Genomic DNA, 26,658 nt, shown 5'->3' with positions numbered 1-26,658 from the left:
CTCCAGGTATTGCTGTCCCTTCATCAGCACTGCAGTGCTGCCTGGTCACTGAAGTGGTTTGGAGACAAGTAAATGCTGTTCACTGCTTGGGTGGAAGTGAGGAGAAAGAAAAGGAAGAGCACACCTGTGGAATCATCCCTCTTTTGAGAGTGAAGCACTTTGGTTGTGGGTACAATGCTCAAGTTGCACGGTTATGGGGACTTAGAGGCACCATTCAAACTCAAGAGGTTTTGAACAGAATTTGTGGTTTTTGACTACATCAAAGGTGGATAGTTGTTCAGAAATGCTATGAAGAAGGATTTTCTTTACTTTTAAAAAATTGCTTAAAAATAAATGTACTGAAACAAGGTGGGTGAGATTTGTGTTTCAATCTGTCCCTTTATCCCAACCCTGGAAGTGTTCAAGTCCAGGTTGGATGGGACCTGGGGCAACCTGGTCTAATGGAAGCTGTCCCTGCCCATGGCAGGGGGTGGAACTGGATGAGCTTTAAAGGTCCCTTCTATCCCAAACCAGTCTGTGATTCTAAGATTAAATTAAGGCTGCTGTGCTCCCCATTTCTGTCAGGGCACACACAGTCCTGACACTTGTTTGCACGTGCAAACCACAAAGACCAAAGATGCCTTTTTGAATTCTACCTTTTGAAAATTGTAGCTTTTTTTTTTTTTAAATAATGCTCTGCCCATGTTTTCTTAGCTGCCACTTCCCCACCCTTCCCATTGGACTCTTCACTTCCTTGAACTGAGATGTTAGATCCCAACAACAGAGCTGAAGCAGAAATTCAGATAATTCAGAGGACAGTTTCTCAACCTGAGGTTGTTAAGAGGAAATCAAGAGCATTCCTTGAATAGCTGCGAAGTGGCTAAATCCCTTCTGCCCAGCCCCGCTCCTCTCTGCAAATTCCAGGCCCTGCGGGTGGAGTTGTCATGGAGGGCTCCTCTGCTGTTGGGTAATCCCTCTGCCAGCCCCCTCAGCCTGGGAAGGGCCCCAAAAATGGGATTATTCCAGGAGAACTGAGCCCATGGAGCCTCCTGAGCGGGGCAGCCCCCGGCAAGGCGCGGCTGTTCTTCCTCTGCGGGGACGGAGCTGCCGAAGACCCGGGAATGCTGAAAGAAAAACCTTCCACTTGCTCGTTTGAGAACTTTTTAATAAGCTCTGAAGAGTGATGGCCAGTTGAAATGCTCACTCCCTGGAGGACAGGGGGCTTTTAATCTCTATCAAGCCGCACGATGGATGTTTTGGGTAGTAAATTAGTTTCGCAGTTGCTGTGGCCAACGAGAAACTCCCTTTATTGCACCTGAAAATTCAGAGTGTTCCAAACGTGCTGTGGAAAAACTGTCTTAGAACCGTTCTGGTTAGGAGTGTTATTTGAATAATTAGAATAATTTACTTAATTACATGATATTTGGTTCTCATTGGCAATTAATTTATTTAGAAAGGGCAGAGTCTCACTCTCCCACTACATCATGCTGTGTGCTAGGATTTTTTTATCTGGGGACATGGGAAAACAAGAATTTATGGCTTGTTTTTTGAAGGATGCAATGCTGTCAGTAGCCCAGGGGCATGTTTTAAACACAACTCAACCGACGTGCTCTGTGCAAAGGCTCAGCTTAGAAATATGAGAGATGAAGTGAAAACGAGGGGAGGATGACAGGGCCCTTCAAGCATAACCTGGTGACTCACAGCCTTCCTCCTCACCTTGAGTGTTTATAAATGAGAGCAGGATGTGAAGAAGTGAGTTAGTGCCTTTCTGGGAGAGCTGAGGAAGAGTCTGCCGGGGTCAGAGCTGTGAGGAGGAGCCAGAGTCAGCATCCCCAGCTTCCTGAGCCGTGCTGGAGTTCAGGTGGCTCCCAGGTGGGATTTGAGCACCTCCCTTTGGGTCTGGCATTGCTGCAGGATGCTCAGGGACCAGCAGCCAAGAGAACCGGGGCTCTGCGAACACCAGCTGTGGGAAAGGCTTGGAAAATGGGTTTTGTGGGGCTAGGGAAGGGGCAGGCTTGAAGGAGTTGGGGCAGAGAGGGGTTTCAGGGAAGGCTGTTGGAATGGAAGTAACAGAAGGCTCCTCTGTTGTGAGAAGAGAGTGAAGAAGCAAAAGTGTTAAAGGAAAGAAGTGCAAGTTTGTTTCAATGCCAGGGCAGGAAGGCAGTGGGGGACAAAGGTGGGGATTTCATGGAGCTTCAGTCACTGGGGATGCTGAAGAGGCAGCATCCGTCAGGAGAGGCTCAGGTGGAGCTGGTGCTCCAGCAGCTCCCAGTTTCAGGGAAATACTTGGCTGCTACACTCTCTGATCCAGGAGAACAATGCTCTGGTTGAGACTTCTCCATTTAAGATGCAGCATCTAGTTTTATAGTTCTTAATGGAAATTAAATTGTGAAACCCCTGTGAAGGAAGGAGGGGATGGCTCTGCCTCTCTTACAAAAACCTCACCTGGGAAAGCCTTGGGTTCACCAACAGCATCTCCAAGCCCTGTGCTGAATGTTATATATACTTTACATTTTAGCTTGTGTTTTTTTCTACCTCAGTTGTAGTGTAGGTGCAGTACTGTAATAAGACTCCCAACAGAGGAACACAGAATATTACTATGTAGTTGAAATTTGGTTTTAATACTTACTGAATATATATGCATGAATGAAAAATATGTGTATGTTATGTATATACGAAATGTGCTTTTACTCCAGGGAGATGGCAGTTCACCACAGCCTCACAAAATAGCCCAGCACGTACCTGAGAACCACCAGTGTTGATGATTCTCATTCCCTCCCCACCCTCACACGATAGAGAGGGCTTGTTTGTGACAGGTGGGTATTAATTTCTGTGTTTTTGATGAGCACATTCAAACAGAGTCTTTCAGATGATTCACTGAAGTTCAGGATCCAAACATGTCACAAACAGAACTCGTCAGCCCTGTGATGGTGATGCTGGCACTGTGGCAGTGCTGGGTGGGGAGGGAGGGCTGGAGGTTTGGTTTAGTTCAGTTTCCACTGGCTGGCTGATGTTTCTCCCTGTGGGTGGACAGGTGAAGAATAGCCATCACCTAATTGCTGCCTTGTTTGGGGCAGGTGGAAGAGAACGTTCTGTGTAACTTCATTGTTGGCCAGGTTTGGGTCTGTTGCTGATTGTACAGTCCTTCTGGTGTTGCCATGGGAATGAAATAATTATATTGTGAATAACTGGAGCATTTTCTTCTACTGTTGCAGGAAAGTGGTCTTGTATAATTATTGCTGCCTTTGATGGAGGTTGTGCTCAGAGCTGAGTGTTCAGTATTTGTATAAACCTGTTGAAGAGAACAAAACTTTCTGCAAGTGAATGCTCTTTTATAAATGTGGCTGAAGGCTGACACGTGCACACACACATGCTCCCCAAAAAGCATTTATATCACTAGAATGTGTTGAAGAGCTGTCTCAAAATTGAAAAGGAAAAAATAACATTTTTAGTGATGTTCTCATGGTTAGTTGTTTGTCTTTCAGGCGAATAGTGTCATATTGTATGCAAATGGAAATGCTGCTGATAACTGGTGCAGAAGTAAAATAATTCTCATTTCAGGACATCTGTTTCCCTTGAAACTGAGTTCTGGTTAAAAGTTAGTCCACTGGTTATATAGGTCTGGTGGGAAGCTGATCTGGAGGGTCCTATTCCTCCTTTAGTTGTTCATAGCTTTAGCAGTGTAAAAACTTCATAAATGAGATTTTTTTAATGCTAAAGCGAAGCCTGATGCTGACAGAGATCTCCCATCATTTGTGTGGCTTGGCAGTAGTTACTTGATGGGTTTTCCCCATTTCTGAGCTCAGCTTTGTGGTCTCCTTTTCTCTCTTGCAGCCTCATGCAGGGGCTAGGCTTGCAGTTTTCTGTGCAAAGTCTCTGCTCTCCCACACTTCTTGGTAGTGCTGTTCTCTCTGTTCATCCATGGACATTCTGGCATATTCCTGTCATAACACAAAGGGTTATGCAAAGGAAAAAGGAGTTGGTAGATATGAGGAAGACTTACTTCTTTTCCAAAACAGACTCTTTTTTCTGCGATACCCTACAATTTTTTTGCAGTCTGAACTTTTAGTCAGGCTTAAGTATTGCTTTATGACCTAAATCCTATTCTGGGTTTGTGTCCAGTTGCGTTCCCACAAACTTCCTGTGTGACCCTGCATCAGGCATTTGATTAGTTTGTCCCACAGTTTCACTTGTGAAGCGAGGGGAACAAGAGCCCTGCTCCAGCCAGATGTTCTGGGGATGGATTCGTGAGTGCTCGTGGGGTAACGCGGTGCTGGGTCACAGAAACGCTTTTGTGCTCCTGCCTCAGATGTCAGATGTCATCTTGGGCTAGTATTCCTCACGAAATGAATGTCTCTGCAGTTTCAGGTTTTTGTGTTGTGGCTTGTGTGCTAATGGATTCATTTCAGATGTTTTCAAGTAGTTGGTTGTTCTCTTTGTTTCCAAAGTAGTCCTAATTTATTTAACAGTATTTGCCATTCAAGTCAACTGATTTTAGACAGATGTTTGTCTCTTGTGTTTCAGTCTAGACATTTATGATTTACAATCTGTAGCCCATCTGGTGAATTGCCATGGGAATATGCTTATTTTCAATGCTTGAAGTATTGCAACATACTCTTTGCAAGTGTTTTTGCAGTAGCGACTGGTGAGCCAACCATCAGAAAGGGTTTATTTTAGCAAAAGACTCTGACTTGTTTGTTCACATTAGGACAGGAAAATACTCCATTTCTGTTCAAAAAAAACAACAACAAAAAATGTTCCACTCTAAAATGTTGCCTGTAAGTTGAAACTCTGGAGTGATAGATATATGGGTCTAGTTTAAAAAAGAAACAAAACCCACCTGAAGAACAGCAAGAGACCTGAAGAATCCCCCTTACCCATCTCCATTCTCTGTGGCTGAACAAGTTTACTTGTCTGACCTTTTTGAAAGACTTTAATGAGCTTTAGACTGTCCAAGTTTCTCATGGAGTGTAAATTTAAATGTCATCACTGCAGAATGTGGTCACTGATGTTTTGTTACTGGTGTGGGGTTGCCATATGCTCTGGGACCGGGTCTTTGTCCCCTGGTGCTTTCTCCTTCCCTTCCACCCCCATGGCAGGAGGAGAAGCTGTGGATGCACCAGGAGTGGATGTGCCAGGCTGCTAAACAGCTTGTTGGCCTTGTCTGGACTCTTCTCTGCTTGTTAAATTAGTGAAGTGTGATGAGCCCCAAAACCAAGGTGCAGCATGGCAGGTGAGGAGCAGGACAGCTCTTTATGCTCTCAGCATGAGTATCTCCACATTCAGACCACTTCAAAAACAAATGTTTGATGCTTGAAAAGTTACTAATTCATAATTCTGGGGTGGGACAGAAGTAGTGAGCATTTAACCTGAGCTCCTCTCGGAATTTGGGTGGAACAGTGCTGCTGTGTGCCTGCTGTAGTACTGTGGTAGCTTTGGACAGAGCATGTTCGGGGCAACTGATAGCTTTCAGTTAATTTCCTGTTTTTACAGGTTACTGCATTATTTCTACAGTATGCCCCAAACCAGAATGCAACATCTGGGAGACACACATTGCAGACCAGCACGCTGCTGAGGGGGAATCTTGTGGTTCTGACGTGAAAGCTTGGGGTGCTGTTGTTGAACTCCAGGTTGGAGGTGCCGGAGCCTCCCTCTGCGTGCAGCAGGTCAAGCAGCAAACACCAGCAATGCCAGTGGCTTTCAGGAGGCTCCAGTGTAAACAGCAAAGGTGCTGTTGTGTAAATAAGCCAGAAAATGCTCCAGGAGCTGTCTGCTGGGTGCATTTGGCACGGATTTCTGAGCAGTTTGATTGGATGTTGGGTTGAGTGAGTCTGTCTGCAAAACGTTTGATGTTGAAAGCATCAGTCAAACCCAGACTGGAGCGTGGCTGGTGCTGTCGGGTCTGTGGCTGCAGAGTCCAAGGGCTGAACGTGTCATTCCAGCATTTGGGGTTTGCAGTTTGGTCTTCAGAACAATTGTGCACTGGAACTCCGAGACACCAATGTGTTTTTTATAACATGCTTCGGTTTGGCATCTTATTTTTAATTATATTTATGGCAAATCAACTTGACAGTCTGTGAGAGTGGGTAAAGAGCTGTTGTATTTGTAGTCCTGGGATTTAGAAAAAGGCATTAAGTGGTCATAGAAGTCACAAGGAGTTCAAGAAGTGTGTGTTACCTACATCAAAAGTGCTTCAGTCTCCACTGTCAGACGCTGTGTGTGCACGTACGGCGCTGACTGTGCTCAGTGGTTAAGCCATGCACCTGCAGGGTTTCTCAGGCTGATCTTTCTTTTTCCTTTTAGCTGTTCCATTTGCATTTAAACAGTCATTTGTTGTGGGATCCAAGATAATTTGAAATTCATGGAGCCATTTCTGTTAAACTTGAGGGTTTTGGTGATGTTTCTGAACTCTCCAAAGGTGAAGGAATCACTTCACTACTAAACTGTGATCTGAATAGAAAATAAGCAGTTGAGGTGCCAGAATGTGAATGGGCATGTGGCAGGCATCCTTTTATTCACATCTTGGTGTGTAGATGAGGTCAACTTAAAATTATTGACAAATCTGTAGAGATAAGCAGGATAAAACTCTGCCTGCTGCCTATCTCAGGCATGAGCTGGTGCCATGGGGGTGCTCAAGTGTTTGACCCGTTTCTTAGCATTTATCAAAGAACAGGTGACATTATTTTAGCATCTTTCACTACCCTGCCATCGGCAGGTTGAATGCAGCATGAATGGGGCTTTTCCCTGCCATTTCAGACTTCTCCAAAGGTATTTTTTAAAGCTGTCAACCCTTCAAGCACTTAATATTGTTAAAACTACTCTTTTTCTCTCTAATCCTGAGCTGCTTGAATCTACAAATTCACACTGATCTAAGGACAAAGTATTTAGATTTTGATCAGCAGCAGGTTTAAGATGCTGTATCCTGGGAACTTGAACAGACACCTGGGGGTTGACTCTGCCTTGTACTGTACATGAGCAGAGTTAAGTTAGTGGCCAAATTAGCTCTTGTCCAGGAGAGAGTGCACTTCAAAATTGTGGTGATACTGGTATGTGAAAGCTCTTTACATCCTGTTTTGAAGGTTTTTACTAAATGCTCTGATATGCTCATGTTTGCTGGTGCTAACTAAGAGTTCTAGGCTGTGACCAAAAGGCTGGGAAAAATGCTCACTACAGCTCTGCTGCAGAGGAAAGAAGATGAATGGAAGGACCCGGGGTTGTTTTGTTGGTTGTTTTTTTTTTTTTTCTTGTCATCACCTTGTTTGGTCCGTAAGCTGCTTTGAGAATAACCAAGTGGAGGGAGAAGACACGTGTGCCTGACAGGGAGCCTGTTTGTGCTTGTTTCATTGAGGAAATTGTTCCAGAACAGCTGCTCATCCATGTGAAAATGCAAACCCTTGGGTCCCAGCCAAGGTCAGCAAGCCCTGGGTCATTTGTTTTAGCAAAGCAGACCAATTTGCCCTTAATTATCTCTCCTTTTCATTCTGTCACACCTTTTGCTCCATAGATTTACTTCCTGAGAAGTGCCACAAGTGAAAGATGCGATATCAGTTTTGTTGGGGATCAGGAAGAGGCAGAATAATTTTTCATGGGGTAATTTTAACTGTTAAGCTTTATAAAATTTAAGGCATTTACCTCCCAGGATTTAATTTTTCACTTAGCTAGTTCAGTAGGTTCTTGTTATTAAAATGTACAGGATTCTTAACTTGCAAACTCAAATTGCAAAATCCCTAAATATTGTTTCTCTGCTAGTGCAGGTATTGTGGTGTGAAATGGTAAATTGGCGTGTGTTTGCTGGAAACAGGGCTGAGAAATTCCTGAACTTCAGGAAACTTCCAGTAACAGCTCTCAGAATGGGAACTTAATCACAAAGTCTGGTAGAGTTTGGTAACTGCAAAACAGTCACTAGAAACTCTGTGTAAAATGTATGCCCATGTGCTGGAGCTGGATGTGAAAGATATTCTGCAGGGGACATAATAAAGAAAAGCAATGCTCTCTAAGCACTGATGATAATGGTGTGGTAAAATTACTTATTTGCCCTATAATGTTATGTGGAAGGAGAGAAATAGGAAAGAAGTGTTGGAGGAAAGAAGGTGGAGGAACTGAAATGCCAGATTCTGGCTTCTCTAATTTAAGGAAAGAAAACTGATTAGAGTGATCTTTAATGCATGCATTAAAGGTCAGTAGGGAACAAGGAAAAAAGCTTACTTATTCCAAAGCTGGTTTTGTACAAGAATTTTGAAAGTGTCATGGGTTGCAACCCAGGCTATAATTAGCCTTGAAAATCTTGGGACAGAAGTTTCTCAAGTACATTGTGACATTGTTCCAGAAGGAATAAAAATGACCAGAAGAACTGTCCGTCTCTGCTTGACAGGAACATCCTCTTGCCAGGGCAAGTGGGAGGCAGAGGTGGAAGGGAGCAATAAAATCACCCAATAAAACATGGCACAAGAAGGAACAGAATGATTGTTGTCGTTTTTGTTAGGCTGAGCGTGCAGGTGTTTTTTTGAAAGGCAGTAGATTATTTTAACCATTTCAAAATAGAATATTTTAACCTTGCTGGTTATTTGAAATGGTTAAAATAATCAGCTTTAATGCCATCAGAGGGGTGACAGAGCAGCACAAGTAAATAGGTGTTTGGGAAGGGGAGGAGAGGCTCAGACTGGGGTGTCAAGGTGTTAATTAGTTCTCCCACTGTATGAGACTGAGTTGCTTCTTTTACTTACTCAAAGTTTTATTCTGTTAAGGATTAACGTGTTGGAAATAGGAAAACTGTGCTCTGCCAGCTGGGGACAAGTGGGGTCTGTCCCCTGCCTGCTGAGGTGAACACTGGTGCCTCCAGCCTGGTGGCTTCTGCTTTTCTCTTCTTTCTGAGGAGGGGGAATAATCTCCTTGCACCTGCATTTTGGACGGGGCAGCCCTCCAGGAGCCAGAGGAGATGTGCTGCATTTCTGGGAAGGGAGCTCAGGGTGGAATTTGGCCACTGGCTTTGTCAGCAGAGGTGGCCAAGCGCTGCTGGCTGAGTTTCATCAGGAACTCAGCAGACAATCTGCATTTGTTAACAGGTTTGAAAAGTACTCCAGCAAGCTCACTTCAGTGCGCAGCATCTCTGATAGAATGGAAGGACCTTTTCTCCTTTATTTTCCTTTGTATTGAGCCACAAGCTTCAATTAAAACTTGCTAAGTTGTGATTCCTAAAAGTATAAAGTACTTACATCCAACCTGCGATTACAAGCAGCTGAGGAACATCCTCCTCTAAAATTCTGCTTTTTAACAGATCAAAACTATATGAAATAATTAAAAATACTAAAAAAAAAAAAAAAACAACCAAAACCAAACCAACCAAACAAACAAAAAAAACCCCAGAAAAACCAAACCAAACTAACAAAACTCAAGCCAAACAAGATATGGCTTTGTTTTAGTGTTAATTAGGGAGTGGTTGGACAACAAGAAGAATCTTTAATAATTGTTGAGACTCATTGAGCTGTGGAGGTGGGGGTCTTTATTTTACTACCACTTGAAGTTGTTTTGATACCATTGATGAGAGGAATGCAATAATGTGTGCTAAAGTCATTTGGCTAACCCTGAAATCAAAGTAGTGGAAACAAAATCTAGCTGCAAATCACCGGGCTGTCAGTCTTTTAAAAACCTCTTATCCAAATGACTTTAACAGTTTGTGGGTCATGCACAAGGTTAAGACTCATCTTGCACGGTGCACGTTTTGATGATAAAACACAATATTACTCTTTTTTTTATTGGAGTGGAAGTGTTACAGTCAACAGTATCGGTGTGGGAGTTTGATTTCTTCCTGCAAGTGGATCACTACTCCATATGAGCAGTTGGCACAAGGTTTGGAAGGACAGATATGAAGCATGCCGTGCTGCTTATTTTTTGTATATATCTGCTCTCTGTGTAGAAACTCCAAAACTGTTCCATTTTAAGTTTATTTCCAAGTCAGAATAGCTATTTTTGAGAACAGCTAGCCCATACATCTATAAGAAGTTTTGGTGAGAGGCTGAAACAGGTTATGCACAAAGCTTCATTTTACTGAGCAACATTTACATGTAATGTTTAAGTTATTGTCTATTTAAATGGTGAACTCAGGATTTAAAATATATATCAAGAGTTTTTTTGCAGTTTTTTGAGTTTGAGAAATCACTGACAAGGAATGTGTCGTAGAAGTGTTAACTATTCATTTTACATATTTTCAAGCATGTTCTGTCCTGAAAAACTGAACAGCTCTTGAGATAATCCAGTGTGGATTAAATCCTGAAAAAAGCATCATTGCATGTGCACAATATCAGCCTTTACCTTTTATGAACTGTCCAGCTTACTGTGGAGCAAAACTTGTCAGTGTGTACAGAGCAAAGTGGATTCAGAGAGAAATAAAAAGCTTAAAAGAAGTTTGATGAGATTTCTTTTGATTGGGAAAACATGTTTATTCGAACAATTTTTCTGTTTTCAACCAATTGTCACTTCATATTTTTGATGGATTTAAATAGAGCCATTTAGATGGCAGCTCCTTCCCAATAATCATATACTGCTCAGGCTGAATTTTTTCCATTGAAACTAAAATTGTTGGCTGTCTGTGGAGACAAATACTGTTGTGAGGGTCATGGGGTAAGAGAGAAATCCATATGAGCTGAATAATAAGTAATAACTTTTTTCCCCTTACTGGGCCTGTAGTGTAGGTAAATTTCCCCACATAGTTAAGTGTAGGAAAGTATGAAGTCCAGCAAAACCAGATCCAAAATATTTAAGTTTAAACTTCAGAGTTCCCATTTGCCTTGTACACTTGATGATGGTTTACCATATTTCAAACCTAGATGTGATTAGCAAAAGCTGTAGGGGCTGGTTAGACTGTAAATAACTGGATAGAGAAAACAAACCAAGATAAGAGGGGATAAAAATAACTCAGATGGATTCCTGCGTGTAACTTGGATTTTGGGAGGAGGGAGGTTCTGCTGATGGTACCAGAAGCAGCAGGAATATAAAAGTGCAGATGGAGAGGGAATGACTGCTGATTTAATGTGGACTGGTTTTGCTGATATCAGGCAACAGACTGTGACTCAGTTTGTTGTTGGAGGTTTCATTAGATGAGTCTAAATTTTAGGAGCAGTCACTCCTACAGGCCATTGCATCCCATCTGTGCCTGAAGTGCTTCATATGTTTTAGTGTTCAGCTTCCTTCCCTAGAATGTGATAGGGTTTGGAGGTGTTGGATGGCTTCTCCATCAGAGAAGGTGATGGAGTTTCCTTTTGTGTTGTCAGTCAAAGCTGAAATTCAGTTTGCAGTGACAAGGAGCAGGGTCCTGCTGAGCTCTTCTCGAGAGTTTGACCATGGGGGCAAATGGGCTAATTAACAGTTCAGTGTCAGATTTTAATATGCAGTAAGGAAGGAATGAAATTAATTTTTCTTTTCCACGCAGTAAACTCTGATTGCAAACATCTGTCTGTTGTTTGGGGGGTTTGTTTTGCTGACTGCTCCGTGTGATGTTCCCAAAGTTAATGGGTGAATCAGTCAGCAGTTGAGAGAACTATTTCCATTTTATCTAGACACTTTCTTTTAGCTGTGAGGCTCCATTTCCAGAAGCACAGTGGTTATGGCACTTGCTTTGTTGTACTTGTACTCAGTGCCTCAAAATGGAACTTGCATGTTCAGGGCTGGATTTCAGAGTGGAAACCATAAGCTTCTTGCTTGTATAACCACATTCCAAGGTTAGTCTGAATAGCTGAGATAATGAATTTGGTCTTTGTGCGTTCTTAAATAGATAGATAGTTTTTCACATATGTGACTTTTCTTTTTTTTTTTTTTGCTACAATTGGACGCTTTCCTTGGGAGCTGCCTAATTCCAGGCTACACAGTTTCTGCTTTGTTCCCTGCTCCTATGTCTTTGACAAGAATAACTTAAACAGAGTTCAGTATAGGAATTGTGGGCTGCTAAAGAACATATTGTGTTACTGCTTAATGCTGTATAAGTTGATCAGTGGGTAATATAAAGTCTATGTTCTAGCTGTTTTATGATGAAAATATTATTTCAGCAGAATATATGGTAAAGTCATTGAACAATGATCTTATTCTCAGAATGATGGCACAAGGCATTTTCCATATACCAGAAATTAGCGGAGCTGCTCATTTTGTTATTGCGGGCTTCAAAAGTAAAGCTATTTTTAACCTTTTCCAAGCCATTATGCTATTTTTTTAACTGAAAAAAACTGATATCTTATTACTCTCTTTCTATTAGGACCAGCAGAGGTTCCCATGATGTCACCCAATGGATCCATCCCCCCTATTCATGTGCCTCCCGGTTATATCTCACAGGTATGCTTCTTGAAGAATTGAAACCTTTATTAACAAAATAATAAGAATTTTAAAATGTAAAAGCAAAAGCATTGATCCACGTAGAGAAGTCTACTTGGTTGAAGTTAAATTTGGAAGCTTTAATGGGAATGGTAATACACATCTTCATGCCTCGTGCACTTGACTGGTAGTACACCCACATTTGCACAAGTGACCAGGGATGTGGAGACCATGGAAGTGAGAGAAGGAGCCACTGTAGCTATAAAATGTGCAGCTATATCTTCCCCACAGAAATCCTGCAGCATACCAAGAACTGGGGGTTTTGGTGTGTTTTCAAGAATAAATGTGATTTAACTACCTATTTATGGAAAAAATGGAAAAGGTTTCGCAAAGCTGTTAGGTTTTGGAGCTCTTGAGCAAAAACTATTGCTCTTCTGTGTAAATAAACCCAGATTACCAGTCTGTTCCTTCCATCTTCTGCAAAGCTTGGACTCTTTCTGAGCTAAGGAAAAAAAAAACCAAAAAAACAACAAAAGCAAAGATTGATATAAGGCATAACAGCTGTGATCAATACAATAAATCCAATAGTGTCACCATTTTCCTTGAGACCTGGACCAAAATCTTCCTTAAAAGTACATGAAGTATTTCAGATATCCTTGATGAATAGCATAAGAACTCTTGGTAGATATAGTTTGGCATCTTGTTAAGCAGAAAATAGATGATGTCCTGGAGTCTCTTCCCCTCCCCAGGAAACATGTGAGCTTGTGTAATTCTGAAAAATTGTGGATGGCGTCATACTTAAATCCCACAAAATACTGCAATCACTCTGTGGTATTTTGACTTCTGAACAGAGTGAAAACATGCTTCAAGTAAGAGGGAATTTGTTAGCCAGCCTAGGAGAGGGGGCAGGATGTCAGGGTGGTCCTCCTGCTCCTCAGCCCTCCCAAGGGGAGTGGTTGGAGTTTTGAGACAGCATTTGCTGCTTTTAATGCTCCTCATGGGCTCTGCTAATTTAATAGACTGGCCCATATCATCCAGACGTTTATCCAAAGATTTATTCTTCCTTTGAAATAACTTTTAACACCTTTTTAATATTAAAATGTTTATACCTCTCCACCTCTGTGCTGAGATAAATGGTTGGGTATAATTGGAATGCTTTCCAAAGCAGAGGGGTGAAAGTCTTCCAGCTGTATCTCTGTCTGAGCCCAGTTCTTCTGTAAAGCTTTTTGTGGGGCACCATAATAATTCCTCTAAAGAAGCCTTTAAGTAGTTTCTTAACCAGAAAAAAATCCAACCAAAAACCCTCTTCTGAAGCAGTTTTTCCAGGGAGCTGGAAATATGTTGTAAAGTTATAGGGGAAAACTCTGTATTCTGCACTTTTCTGCAGCGGAATGTGTGTTCTGTTCTGTGGTGAGTCCCTTGCCTTTCAGACTGCTTCATATTAAATAGCAGTTGAAAGTCTGCAGTAATGAAACTAGCTCTTTGTTGTAATAAATGTCTCTGCCTTTTTTGCTCTTGCTTTTGTCTATTGCTTCATAGTTAAACCCAGTCTTTTATGATAAACAATTAGAGCACAACTTAAATTTAACACGTCAAGGGAAAGGCCATAAAGCAAATTAATGCACTCTGGGATATGAATCAAAATATATTTGATTTTTTGGTTTGATTTGTCCCCAAAGTGTACATCTAAGAGTCAGGCAGACAGCAATGCCCCTGCAGAGAAGCAACAGTGCCTGTTAAAAAAAGGCATGAAATCTTATTTCCATTTTGTTATGCCAAGCCTGTGTGAGCTGTGGTAGCCCTGAATATTACATGAGTTATCGAATGATTGCAACCCTGGATTAATGTGGTGCTTCATCACCTCTTTGGAAAAATTGGCAGGAGGATGTGAGCCCTGCAAGGTCAGCCCCACTGGAAGCAGCACAAACACAGACTCTCTTTCTAGACTTCAAGGACCACGTTAATAATTGTGACTAGAAGCTGGGTTTGTTGATGTTAAGGAGATGTTCCCAATGATGAGGCTTAGCCAGGGCAGGAAACGATCCAGGAAAATAATAGAAAACAAATACCCACCACCAGTTCAAATCTTTGGTGCTATGGTTTTGCTCTCAAAAGACCAGCTCTTGAAAGAGCCAGTATTTTGGATTATCTTTTCAGCAGGCAAACCTCTGTGCACCTCTGGCAGATAGGAGCTATCAGATCAGGGTTCATGTCCCTGCAATTCTTTATGGGCTAAGGGTTGGTTAAATACAGACAAGGAGAAGTTCCTTGCTGTGCTCTTGGTGGACGGAATCTCTGCTGTAAAAGTTGGTTCTGGAAGGTGACATGGCAGAGAAATCTGCATTAAATGTGTGTGATTTCAACTTTTATGGCTTCAAATGTTAAATGAGATTAAGGATTTGGAAGCTAAGGTGTTAAAGTTGGGGACATCCTCATGGGTTGTTCCTGTTTTTCAGTATGTGTCTGGGTGGAGAGGAGGAGGGTTTGAAGTGCACTAATCAGGAGAACTAGAAAAATGAAAATATCAAAAAGCAGGATCATCAGTGTGTTTGTTTAGTGCTACTGGCTGAGGACTGCTTTCTCTGAAATAATCCTGGAGCAATTCCTCTTGAATTTGAGAAGTTACTTGTCTGTAGTTTGAACAAAAAATTTGTCATGAAAGTCCACTTTTTATTTTATTTACAGGTTTGTTAATATGAGCTCTCTGCCACAGATATTTTAAGACTAAAGGGCAGATTTACTGGTTGGACCATGAGGTGCACATGTGTTGAAGAGCCTCCTTTGGCCATGGGGTTTCTATGGTCTGAAGTTTTCAATTTGAGCCATCGTCCTGCAGTTCAATATTCCTGCACCAAGCACGTGGCATTTGACAGAACTAAAGCATAACTTCTGGAAAGAGGAATGTCTTTAAATGACATTTAAAATGGTTCAAAAGTTATCCCATCCTTGAAAATCAGGATTTAGGTCCTGGATAGATCCTGTCCCCTAAGAGAGGTGTTCTCCTCCAAAAGCATGTTTGGCTAGCATCAGGTTTTAGTGACAATCTCCTTGTTTTTGTGTGCCTTACTGCTCACTGAGCTGCTCTGGGTGTTCTGTAGACTGCAGCCAATCCTTTAACAGGATGATCCTCATTAAAGCTTTGAACAGAAGGAAGGTTGTGCAGATCTCATGTGGAGCAAGCCACGAAGTGATGATCCTTTTGAGTTGATGGGCACTGCTCCTGAAGAACTGTATCATTCTAGATTTGAATTACCCCAATGTGCTTGCCAGCATTCTAGATGTTTATCTGCCTATTTTCCACGTTGAAGGTATAGATTTAATTCGGTGTTTGATTTAATACTGATGGATTCTGAAGATAGTGATGCAAACTTGCCACGACTGGCGTGAACTCGGATTGGCATCTTTAAGAAATTAAATGAATAAATAAAATGTTGACATCCAAGTGCCTCGTGGATGAGCTCATGCTGTACTCTTTTTGGGTACAGATTGATTTATGAATGAAGTTTCAAATTAGTTTATGAAATTTATGAAGTATTGGTTGTGGTCCACCCAGTGGCCATGCTCCAGATGTCTTTGCTGAATCTAACATATTAAATTTAAGTTGAAATAAGGTTTGTTTGGGTTTTTTTTGAAAGTAAGTGGAAATTATTTGCATATTACCATATAAACTCATACAGTAAAGGTGTGCTACAGAATGAGGGTGGTTGTTTCTTTAACTGGATCTCGCAAAATCCAGATGCAATTTACTTGTGCATAATTAACATGCCTTTTTCCTTAGAGTGTAATATTAAATTTCAGTGGAGAAAAATGAGACAACATGGAGCAGTGTGGTGTACTTTGAATACGTGAATTATCTCTAGTTACTACAGTGATATCTGCACTGGAAAACAAATAACATTTAAAATGGCATTCCCCAAATGTGGCAACCAATGGGGGAGGCAGTTTTATTGTGTATGAGTAATGTTAACCCAGGCTGCCCTGAAAGATCATCACCTACCTCATGTAGCAATTAAGCTCCCTAAAATATGGGAAAAAAACCCACACAGAACTATGCTATAATAGTATTGTTATTGAGGTGGCATGCCACTTACACCAGCAAGCACAAAAAATATCAGCAAAGAACAATTTACCTACTAACTGTTTGAAAAAAACCCCCACAAAATAATGGAAGTTTATATCTAGGTGCCAAATGACCAGAGATATTTGTTTTCTCTAAATATAAAGTGCTAAGATTAGTAGTAGCAATTACTTTTAATATTTCAGTTGCATCTAGAGACCTCAACAGGGATTAGGATTTTGTTGATTCTTGGCACTGAAGTAGAGACAGTTAAGCAGTTTCCAGATGAATTTATGATCTTTGTGACAAATGGTTTTAAAAAGATACAAAGAATTGCAGATTTCTTCTTAAAATAGCAAAGTTGAACCTCTCTGCTAAGTTATGTTTTTTTCATTAATGGATCAAAACTGATTTTATCTATCTTTGATGAACTGAGTGTTGTCTCCCAGAATGGCACTACTACAATCTCCTCACTGCAGGTTTTACAGATCCAGGGATGTCTCCAGTCTTTATAGCTACCTGATGCATATAACATATAAATCAGATTACCAACTTTGATTTGTTAAGGACAGAATAGTGTATTTAAAGATTTTATGTATAGCTTCAGAAATGTACATGAATATCAATAATTCCTAGTTTAGAGAGAAAATGCCCTGTAGGATTGGGAAGTAAAGTGGGTTTTGCAAGGTCCCCTGTGTTTTTGTGTTCATTTGTTATGTATGCACGTGGATTAACAAGAATGCTCTCAGCTTTCGTAGCCTGGGAGGAAATAAATGAAAGATATTAGTGTCTTGGCTTTTCAACTGAAGTAATTTGGAAGGCTGGCTGATCCTTTGAGTTGGAATAGTTGGTGGTTGTAGGTTCCTCCCAGCTGAAATTTTCCATTCTATCCCCTCATCTCTGGCTTCTCTCAGTCCTGTTGATATTTTATAGCTTCATCTAGCAGGGTAATTGCATCAAAAAGGTCTTTGACAGGACTCTGAGCTTTCCTCCCTGCTTTATAGATGATAGTTCAGGAAGCTGAATCCTAATAATTTAAAAATATGGTTTACATTATGTGCTGCTCTGTGTACAAGCTTTCTGTCTAAATCTGTTCTTTAATATATTCATCTTTCACCAGAGCACAGAAGGCACATGTAGCTGGTCTAGATGCAGAGATAAGAGCTTGGAGTTGGCTTTGAGGCTTGGACTAGTTAAAGCCACGATAAAAACCTCTCACATCGTGGTGTAGGAACTTGCTCTCTCAATTAAGTTACAGCATAATCTGAGTCTGAGAGTTAAATCCAGCATTTCTGTACACAGAACAAGTAGGTCTGTTTTTCAGATATGTGCTAAACGTAAAGGATTTCCCTCTTTTCCAGGTTTCAGATGCAGGTTTGAGACCTGGCAGCATGATAAAAGATGCTGTGGAGCAGAACCAGTAGCAGAGATAGGAAGCCTGAAAATGCAGCAGTTGAAAGGATGTGATAGTCTAAATCTCTGAGATTCAGCTGTCTTCTGAGGACTCTGTAAAGTCTTTGGAATTTAAAGCTGACAGCTGACAAATTGCTTGTGGAAGTCGTAAATTTTGAGGGTAGAATCAAGTATGTTAAGCCAAACAATTACTATTTTGGTTACTCAGCAAGCGACACATTTTTACTGCGAAACGTTACAAGTGACTCAATTAACTTTCTATAGAAAATTGTCTTCTGTAGAGGCCAGCCAAGCCACAGAAATTGTGTGTGCATGGTCCCATCCCATAGCTAACAGGCATAGATGCACAGAACCTGAGGCACACGTGGCCTGGGACAGGAATTGGGTCAGCCACTCCCAGGTGGATTTTCCCCTCTGATACCTGGCTCAGCTGGTGCCTGAGGCAGGAGCTGCTGTTTGCTGGAGCAGTTCTGCTCAGGGCTGTGGGCACTGCCCCTGGGCAGGGCTGGTGCTACCTGGCACAGGTGGCACCAACAGCAACCTGCCCGTGCCATTCCTCTGCTCCAGGGCACAGGTTTCTCTTTGTGGTTTAGAGTAAAGACACTGGGATGTTGTGAGAGCCTCTGGAGTGCAGGCAATCCACAATCCACAGCAGAGTCTCTTCTGCTGGTGCTGTATATCCCCAGCTGATGGTGTGGGAATCAGCATCTTGCAGCAGGTGCCTCTGGTGCTCGTTCATTTATCTCATACAACATATTCATCACAGACAGTGCTCCATCTGTGTGCCATCAGTCAGTTTAGAGAAAATGAGGTTCTCAACAACCTGTTTGTTGGGTGAAATTAAATGATGTTTCCTTCATGCTTTTCCCCCTCGTGCATGTCGGCATACAGAGTCAAAGGGATAGTAATGGCTCTTACGTGGTTGTATTTTTTAATTTAAGAAATGGCAGAAGTTTTTTGGATGAGCTTCAAGAAAAGCTTGGTTCCTAAGTCTGGATTGAAATTTGGCTGGTTGACTGTTCTCCAGAAATACAACTCTGGAAAAATTATAACCTGAAAAACATTTTTCAGCCTAAGTACATTTCCACCTTCCTACATCTGTTTTTACATGCTTTGACTATGGTGTTAGGGGCCAAGTTATGCATATCCCAGAGCTGATTTGTGTGGATGTATAGACCAGCTCTGTAACAGAAACAAACCCTCTGCCCTGTGATTTGTCCTGAGCAGCTACCTGTTAGGAACAGAGCAGCTCCTTTGCAAATGTAGGCCAGCACAGCAGGTTCCTGCAGAGTACATGTCTGTGTGCACACACACAGCCTCTCCACAACAGCAGTGCCAGCTGCTTTCCAAAGTGCTGCTGACTCCATCCTCAGAGCGCTGTCAAAATTCGTGGTAGAAATGTTATGGGCGGAATATAAGGTCAGTCCCAAAGAGAATGCTTATTTTGGTGCTTTGTGTTCCTTTTTCAATTGTTTTCCTCCCTAAATGCAGGTTATGTTTTCTGTCCCTTAACCCACATAGTTATCACTAGCAGCAGTACAGCTCCCAGTGATTAGTGGGGATATCTGAGTCTCCAGGAAAAGCCACATCACCGCCGCGGTTATTTCTGCCGATATTAATTTTAGAATTGTGTTTATTCGTGAAGCTAAACCCCATGACCAACTGTTTTGCAGTGGGAGGACGAGCTGTAAACAGTGCTGTTTCAGAGGTGTGCCTGTTCAGATGCTGCCTAACGTGCTCCTTTCTCTGCAGGTGATAGAAGACAGCACGGGCGTCCGCAGGGTGGTGGTGACGCCGCAGTCTCCAGAGTGTTTCCCTCCCAGCTACCCCTCGGCCATCTCGCCCACCCATCACCTGCCCCCCTACCTGGCACACCATCCCCACTTCATCCACAACTCCCACACGGCGTTCTACCCTCCTGTCACTGGACCTGGGGACATGCCACCACAGTTTTTCCCGCAGCATCATCTTCCCCCAACAATATATGGAGAGCAAGGTGAGCTGGGAGGGAAGGTGTTCACCAAGGTGTAGGGGCTGGGGGAACCAAGAGTTAGGAGTGAAGTAGAGAGCTTAGAAAGTGACTTTGTTACATGGATGAGACTCCTTTAATATCCTGATTCAGGGGCTTTAGCTATGAGCATCCATTTTTAAAGACAAAACTCTTTTGGGCATGATATTTGCAAGGTTCGCTCTCAAAGTGAAGCACAAAAAGGAAGATTGAAATATAGGAAAAAATCAGGAAATGCTGTGATCCCTACGAGCTGACCTGCCTTAGGTTAAGAGAGTCATCCATGGAGGGGGAAGTGGGGATTGTATTTAATGAAGTGTATCCAAAGAATGTACGTGATATTTATGATAATTCCCAAACTTTTTTAAGATAGTTTCAATTCCCAAAGGTTCTACTTCGTGTTGCACTTCTCTCCTTAGGCAGCACAACTGACACGATTGTTAAGTCTATTTATACTGGGAAGTTAAATTGCATGTAATCCAGAGTTGGCAGCTTGGAACCAGCACATCTCAGCTTGTTCTGTCCAGTCAAGCCCTGAGGAAGAAAATGCTAAATTGCTCTGGGCTTATGAAGGCTTTTTCCAAAAGATCAGTTTTGTCTGGATTTTTGCTTGTAATCTGTCCCTGAAACACAAAGACTGAAAAGGAAGGGAAAAACATCACCCTAATAGTGGTATTTTAGACACGCATCCAAAGTAAAATTCTGTCATCAAAGCAGCACGCTTAATACAAAATCATTGCAAAAAAGGGTTTTCTTTTAAAAACCTCCAGGAACTAATTTCATTTGGAGATAGCCAGAAATTGGGTTTTCTGGGGGGAAAAAACCCCTCAGTTGTTTTGTTGTTCTGAGTTAACGCGGGTTAACGTTCCGTTTCAGAAATCATACCACTATACGGGATGTCCAGCTACATCACCAGGGAAGATCAGTACAGCAAGCCACAGCACAAAAAGCTCAAAGACAGGCAGATTGACCGCCAGAACCGCCTGAACAGCCCTCCCTCCTCCATCTACAAGAGCCATATAGGCAGCTGCACCACGGTGTACAACGGCTATGCCAAGAGCCACAACGGGGCCAGCAGCGGCGGCGGGGCAGCCCCGGCCCTGAAGAAACCGGAGCGCAGAGCAAGGAGCAGCCCAAAGTCAAATGAACAAGACCCACATGGTAAAAAGAGGGCTTTATTTATTTATTTTTAATTCCTTTTTTATGGCACCTTTCCGGCTTGTGACCTCCTCTGTGTGGATCCAGTGGCCGTGCCAAGAAACACTCCCACCCACGCGTTAATACGGTGTGAGCTTAAATCCCAGCGCTGGGCTTGCTGGGCTGTGTTTGTTTTGTAAGGTGAGCCCAGAGCCTCCCCATCTTTTGTGACTGCTCCCTTGGTAGATGCAGCATCATTCTCTTTTTATCTGCTGGAAGCAGAATTGTGTTTTATGGGTGAGGTCTCAGTTTTATTTTGCTTTTCGGAGAGGCATCTTGGCACTTTCACGGGCAATTGAGCTATAATCAAAATCTGACTACTAGGAACCACTATTTTGAATATCCTAGGTTTACCTGGTAAAGTTATTAGAAAGTTTAGAGGTACTGACTGAAAAACCAAAGGTTTTTTAATGTCAAAATTCAGTGAAAGTAAGATTAGGTGAAAACAGAATAGAGAAGAAATTCCTTAATGTTAGCCATTGGAAATAGGGGTCAAATAAATCTGACTACTTTTTAAATAATTTTCTTCAACATTTTCAGAGACTTGCCATTTAAAAATTTAAAACTTTTTAAACCCAATGCTTTACTGTAATCAAATCTCGTTTATCATAAGCCATTCTGCACAGAGTTGTACCTAAATTTAGTTTAGTAACTTGTTATAATCCCTTATCCCTACCTGCCTTTCTCCTCTCTTCTTGTCTCTCTGCTGACTGCTGCAGCAGCTGCCTGAATAAACCTTCATGTAGTGACCAAAGCAGCATGTCCAGGATATTCATAATGTAGCACACTCTGAAATATCTTGAGTTAATTTATGCATAAAACACAGGTTTTCCATTATCCATCTATAGTGTATATTTATATGCCTCTGTATTTTTACGTGTGAGACATAACTAAAAGAAATAGTTATGAAAATTAACTGTATCAATAGCCAAAGAGGGGGAAAAATGCTGCTGGCATGGTAAGGAATGAGGATTTGCAGACGTGCTTCAGGGTCTTTGGAATTAGGAAGGAGCTGTATTTGGGAATGCTGTAATCCAAGAAAATGAATCACTGCATTAGACTTTCTAGTTATTTCTTGCCAATCAGCTTATGCAAACTTTAGTATTCTTATTTATGTTTAGGTGTTTATTTGAGGTAGAATACATGAGGTGTTTGAAGCTTGGATGTAAACAACCTGCAAAAAAGTATAGTCCTACAATATTGGTTCAGTGGGTACTGAGTCAGCCTGGCTGATCATTTCTGAAATAATCTAGAAATCATTTAAAAGCATCTTATCTAAGGGTTTCCTGCAACCTTTGTGTTTGTCTAATTTGTTGCTTTGGTCTGCTGTGCTGCAGCTGAAGAGCACGAGGGCTTTTAAAATGCCAAGAAAATCAGTGGAGTCAAGGCTACAGCACACCCAGTCCTGTCAGGCAGAGAGTGCCTTCAAACTGGGGACAGCCAGGGATGGAGTCCTCCCCCAGCTCTGGAAAAGCCTCTAACAGGAGGCTGTGCAAATAAGCATCCCTTGTCCCACCCTCCTGCCTTGAAAAATTCAGTTCTGCATCTGCAGGCAGAAGTGGCAGCCCTGGAGTTGCATCAGCTGCTCTGCAGCAAGTCCATGGCCAGGGCAGGAATGGGAGAATGTTTTGATATTAAAAGGAAAAAAATGAAAGATACTGTGGGCTCAAATGTGAGGTTTTTGATATCAGTGTATTATTATAGTCATACATGTAAACTTATATTCAGATTTCTGCAGAAAGGTCACAGAGGTTTCTTAAAGGGTCTCATGAAGCAGCTCCCTAAAATAAAATAAATTCCCACTTGGTATTTACCAGCTTCTAATTGTATTTGTTGCTTTATATTTACCTTCTCTGTTTCTTCTTTAATTATTTGGGGATTTATTGATGAATACCCGACTAACCTGGCCACACAGGTAATTAGGGTGAGAGTTAGCAGCAGTCTGGGCACAGTTGCTAATTTGATTTATGCTAAGATGACAGTTTTTAGAATAGCCAGAAAAACTGAATGTGTCAGAAGCAACAAGTAGCAAAGGGGTTTAAACTTACAGGTTTTGTGGATGTGTATCTGTTCAGCCTGCTAATAGTTAAAACTTGATGGTGCTGTGTGGCTGCTTCCAACCTTGCAGAATAGCCTGGAAAACCTATTTTTAGATACATAAATATATAAAAATGGGTATATATATGTATAAAACTTGTGGATAAGTCTTTATTTAGAAAACCACTTAACCAAAAAACTCTTTAGGAGGGGAGTAGGAATGTATGAATTTGCTGTAAAACTTGGAATAAGGTGAAGGAGAGCTGGAGCTCAAGGCTTTGTTTGCGTGGATTTTTGAAAGGGGATTGTGATGTGCTTGATGGCCTATCATTTCCTATCTGGCTGTGGGGTGTGTGTGCTCCTGCAGTGGAGCTGGCTTCTTCTGGGTGTTTGGATGCTGGAGCAATGCTGGGATCCAGCTGCTGGCAAGGGAGGGGGCTTTAGGAGCCCCAGACACAGCTGGAGCAGGCGCTTGCACAGGCTCAGCTCTGGCTGCTGCAGAGAGCAGCCTGTGTCAGTGCACAGTGCTGCAGCCTGACAGTGATTGCTGTCCTTAGGGATTGAGCTGGATGAAGCAGAATTTGGGAGCTGCCTGAGTGCTGGAAGTGTGGGTGGGAGCTCGCCAGGGGCACCTCTCCCTGCAGTCCCAGCTGCTCCTGGGCTGATGCTCAGAGAGGCGATTGGAGTGTCTGCTTTAATCAGCAGGGAGAGATGATGCCCACAGGGGATTTGTGACAGGGAAATGGGAGTTTCTGTTCTTGGATGTGCTGCCCCTGTGCTTAAGGTGGTGCTTGTCCTGCTTTTTGGTAGTGATTTCTCTGAGGGGTGTGTTACTCCTGCCTTAGCACACCCACTCTGCTGGGGCTGGAGTTATTGCAGGGCTGCAGGAACAATAAACTCAAAGATGGCAGAGTTAGATGGGATATTGGGAAGGAATTCTTCCCCATGAGATTGAGCAGACCCTGGCAAAGGTTGCCCAGAGAATCTGTGGTTGTCCCACTCCTGGGAGTGTCCAGGTTAGATGGGGCTTGGAGCAGCCTGGGGTAGTGGGAGGTGTCCCTGCCCATGGCAGGGGATAGAACAAAAGCATCTTCAAAGTCCATCCCAAACCATTCTGGGATCCTGTGAATTATATTGAAGAAAATGTACAATGCAAGGACCCAACCCTCTTCCCTGAAAAGTCACAGTACATATGATGTTTAAAATGTACTTTTCCATCCAGATCTATTCTCATTTCATGTATTATGCCCATGAACTTAGTGTAAGTGTTAAAGGAAAAATTTGCCATGTGTCAATAACTGCCAGCTTCCTTCCAATATCAAAAGAAGGAAGGGTTCCCCCAAAATCTGCTTCACCACTGGTAGAAGAAATGGAGTTATAGATCATCAATTCTGAATGTTATCAGTACTGAAATTAAGTCAATTACTCTGGATTATTGTTAAATTATTGTTCAGTCACCTCTCCAGTTGTGGATCCAGCCTGTGCACCTCTGTATTCTGGACAGCATGATGGTACATTAAAAATAAGTTGTTGTTTCTATAATGCACCCTTATCCCAGGGTGGTCCTATAACAGTAGCATCTTCTTTTCACTAGTAAATTTATGGTTTCAGATTGGGTATATAAGTGCAATTCTGACCTTTACCATTGACTGCATCATGCTGTGCTGGGTGGTGCACTTGTAAATAAAGATTTCTAGTTATGTTGGAAATAGGCTGTTTTAAGGAAAAAAAAAGAAAAAAAAAGCAAACTGATTGCTTATAATTGACTGAAAATTAAGCAATTTCTGTTTCTGGTAGGATGGTGGGTGGTGTTTTATACAGGTAGAAGACTTGGACGTATGATACTGGGATTCTGATTTGAAATCCATATTGTAGCTTTTCCACAGAGCTGTTTTAAAAACTGAATGGGACAGGAGGGAGCAGGGTTGGGTTTTTTTTGTGGGTTGTTTTTTTTTTGTAAAGGAGCCTTGCCATGTAAAAAGAGCTGTAAGCGGAAATCCTGTCCCATTCATGCTGTCCTTTATGGATTTCAGTCTGAGTCACTTCCTTCTCATGCACTCAGTGGCTCCCTTCTTGGTCATGCACTGATCTGGTAGTTCAAGAAGTTCTGTGTGTGCCTGCAAGTACTGTGGGAACATAAGCACTTTCGAGCACTCTGACAATGCTTTTGCCTATTTCCTTATAAAGCATCTTTTTTTTTTCTTTTTTTCCCTCTGTTCAAATGAGATAAAATCTTTTTTTTTTCTTTTTAAATCCTTTTTGAAGTTTGAAGAGTTTAATACAGCCAAAAGTAAACCACTTGAAATGGGTAAAAGTGGGAAGTAGGCGATGGATTGTTGTTTGCATCCTGTGCAGGAGCTGGGTGCCAGGACAAACAGACCAGCCTGGGCAGGGAGCTGCCTCCAGGCTTGTGTGTGCCATTGTGAAAGTGCTCCTAAACAAGGTTTTGTCCTCATTTGAGAAGATCTGGCTTCAGATCAGCCCTGCTAGCCCAGGAGGGTGATGAAGATGATGCTGAGGAGGAGCCTGCAAGGTTGAACGCATCCTACATGCTGCTCCAGGCTCCTCCAGCAGCATCCAGACCTGGGTCGGGTCCTGCCCAGTCCTTTGGTGCCCTCTCACTGACCTGCTGTCTGTGAACTCATCTAGCTCAGTTTTGAAAAGCACATTTGCTTTCCCAGTGAGGAGCACTGAGTTTGGTGTGCACTTCACTGCTCTGTGGCATTGATGTGCTCTGCACGTGGAGCAGGGAGGAAAAAGCCTGAGAATCAATTGATAGTTCAAAGAGCTGCTGCAGACTATTGACAGAGCATCACTTCCACTATCAGATGTGCACAAGCCTCAGAGGTGTTGCTTTCCTGTTGTGGAGGTTTTGTAAATCTGATTTTGTGCACTGAAGCAGTCTCCAGCTACTCTGAAAGGTGAAAACCGTGGCTTCAAATTGCTGCTGCTTGAAGTTGCTCAGGAGATGTGGGCAGCTCTGTGTGCTCCTTTCTTTGAGGGCATTGGGAATACACAGAAAATGGGCTTGGCAAGAGCACTTCCTAACAATGGTGGTTTTAATTTGAAAACATTTTAAAGTAAGTGCCTAACTTGGAAGAGCAGAAGTTGTGAGGTGAAGAAGAACCTACCCTTAGGTATCCCTGAATGTGGTGGGATGTGCTCTGCAAGAGTGGGTGAGGTATGAAAAACCAGAGCTGAGGTGTTCATGGTACAGCCCCATCCTGTTGTCTCTCAATCTTCCATGTGACATTTAAGTATACTTAGGGAAAAGTGTGGGTTTTTTTTTTTTTTTTTTAACTGTGTCAAGTTGTTGTTTTAATCCAGAGCCTGTGAATTAAAGGTAAGTTGTAGGAGCTGTGATTCAGTGCAGACAGGAACAAGGCGAAGTTCCTCTTCTTACTCATTCCAGATCCTGTCAATTCTTTTCTATTTTAGTCCTGAATTAATTTTGCTTATTGAGTCATACATTTATCTGTGCCTGTATATCCTCTAGATTTAAAAGCTTAGAAGAGTAGTTTCATCACTTTTGGTCCATGTAAGCAAAGAGGCTGAGAAACACTGGCAATACATGTAAATTTTATGGTTTTTCAGCTGGGAACTGATGATCTGGTACATGCTAATAGATATTTGTGTAGAAATGTTCTGCAGACAAAATTGGTCATTCATA

At 42.1% G+C, this 26,658-nt stretch overlaps 1 protein-coding gene across 1 annotated transcript in view; it reads left to right on the top strand.

Moving 5' to 3' along the window:
- FNDC3B (fibronectin type III domain containing 3B) overlaps window positions 1-26,658 on the top strand; it is a 184,538-nt gene that overhangs the window by 79,349 nt on the left and 78,531 nt on the right. The window contains exons 4-6 of the mRNA XM_084212475.1: window positions 12,221-12,297; window positions 19,499-19,742; window positions 20,631-20,915. Of these exons, the coding sequence (XP_084068601.1) occupies window positions 12,221-12,297; window positions 19,499-19,742; window positions 20,631-20,915 (606 nt within the window). The remainder of the gene's footprint in view (window positions 1-12,220; window positions 12,298-19,498; window positions 19,743-20,630; window positions 20,916-26,658) is intronic.

Source organism: Fringilla coelebs (genome assembly GCF_963513975.1).
Source record: "Fringilla coelebs genome assembly, chromosome: 10".
Lineage (NCBI taxonomy): Eukaryota > Metazoa > Chordata > Aves > Passeriformes > Fringillidae > Fringilla > Fringilla coelebs.
Note: the sequence above shows the minus strand (reverse complement) of the source record. Positions and strands in the feature narration are given on the sequence as shown.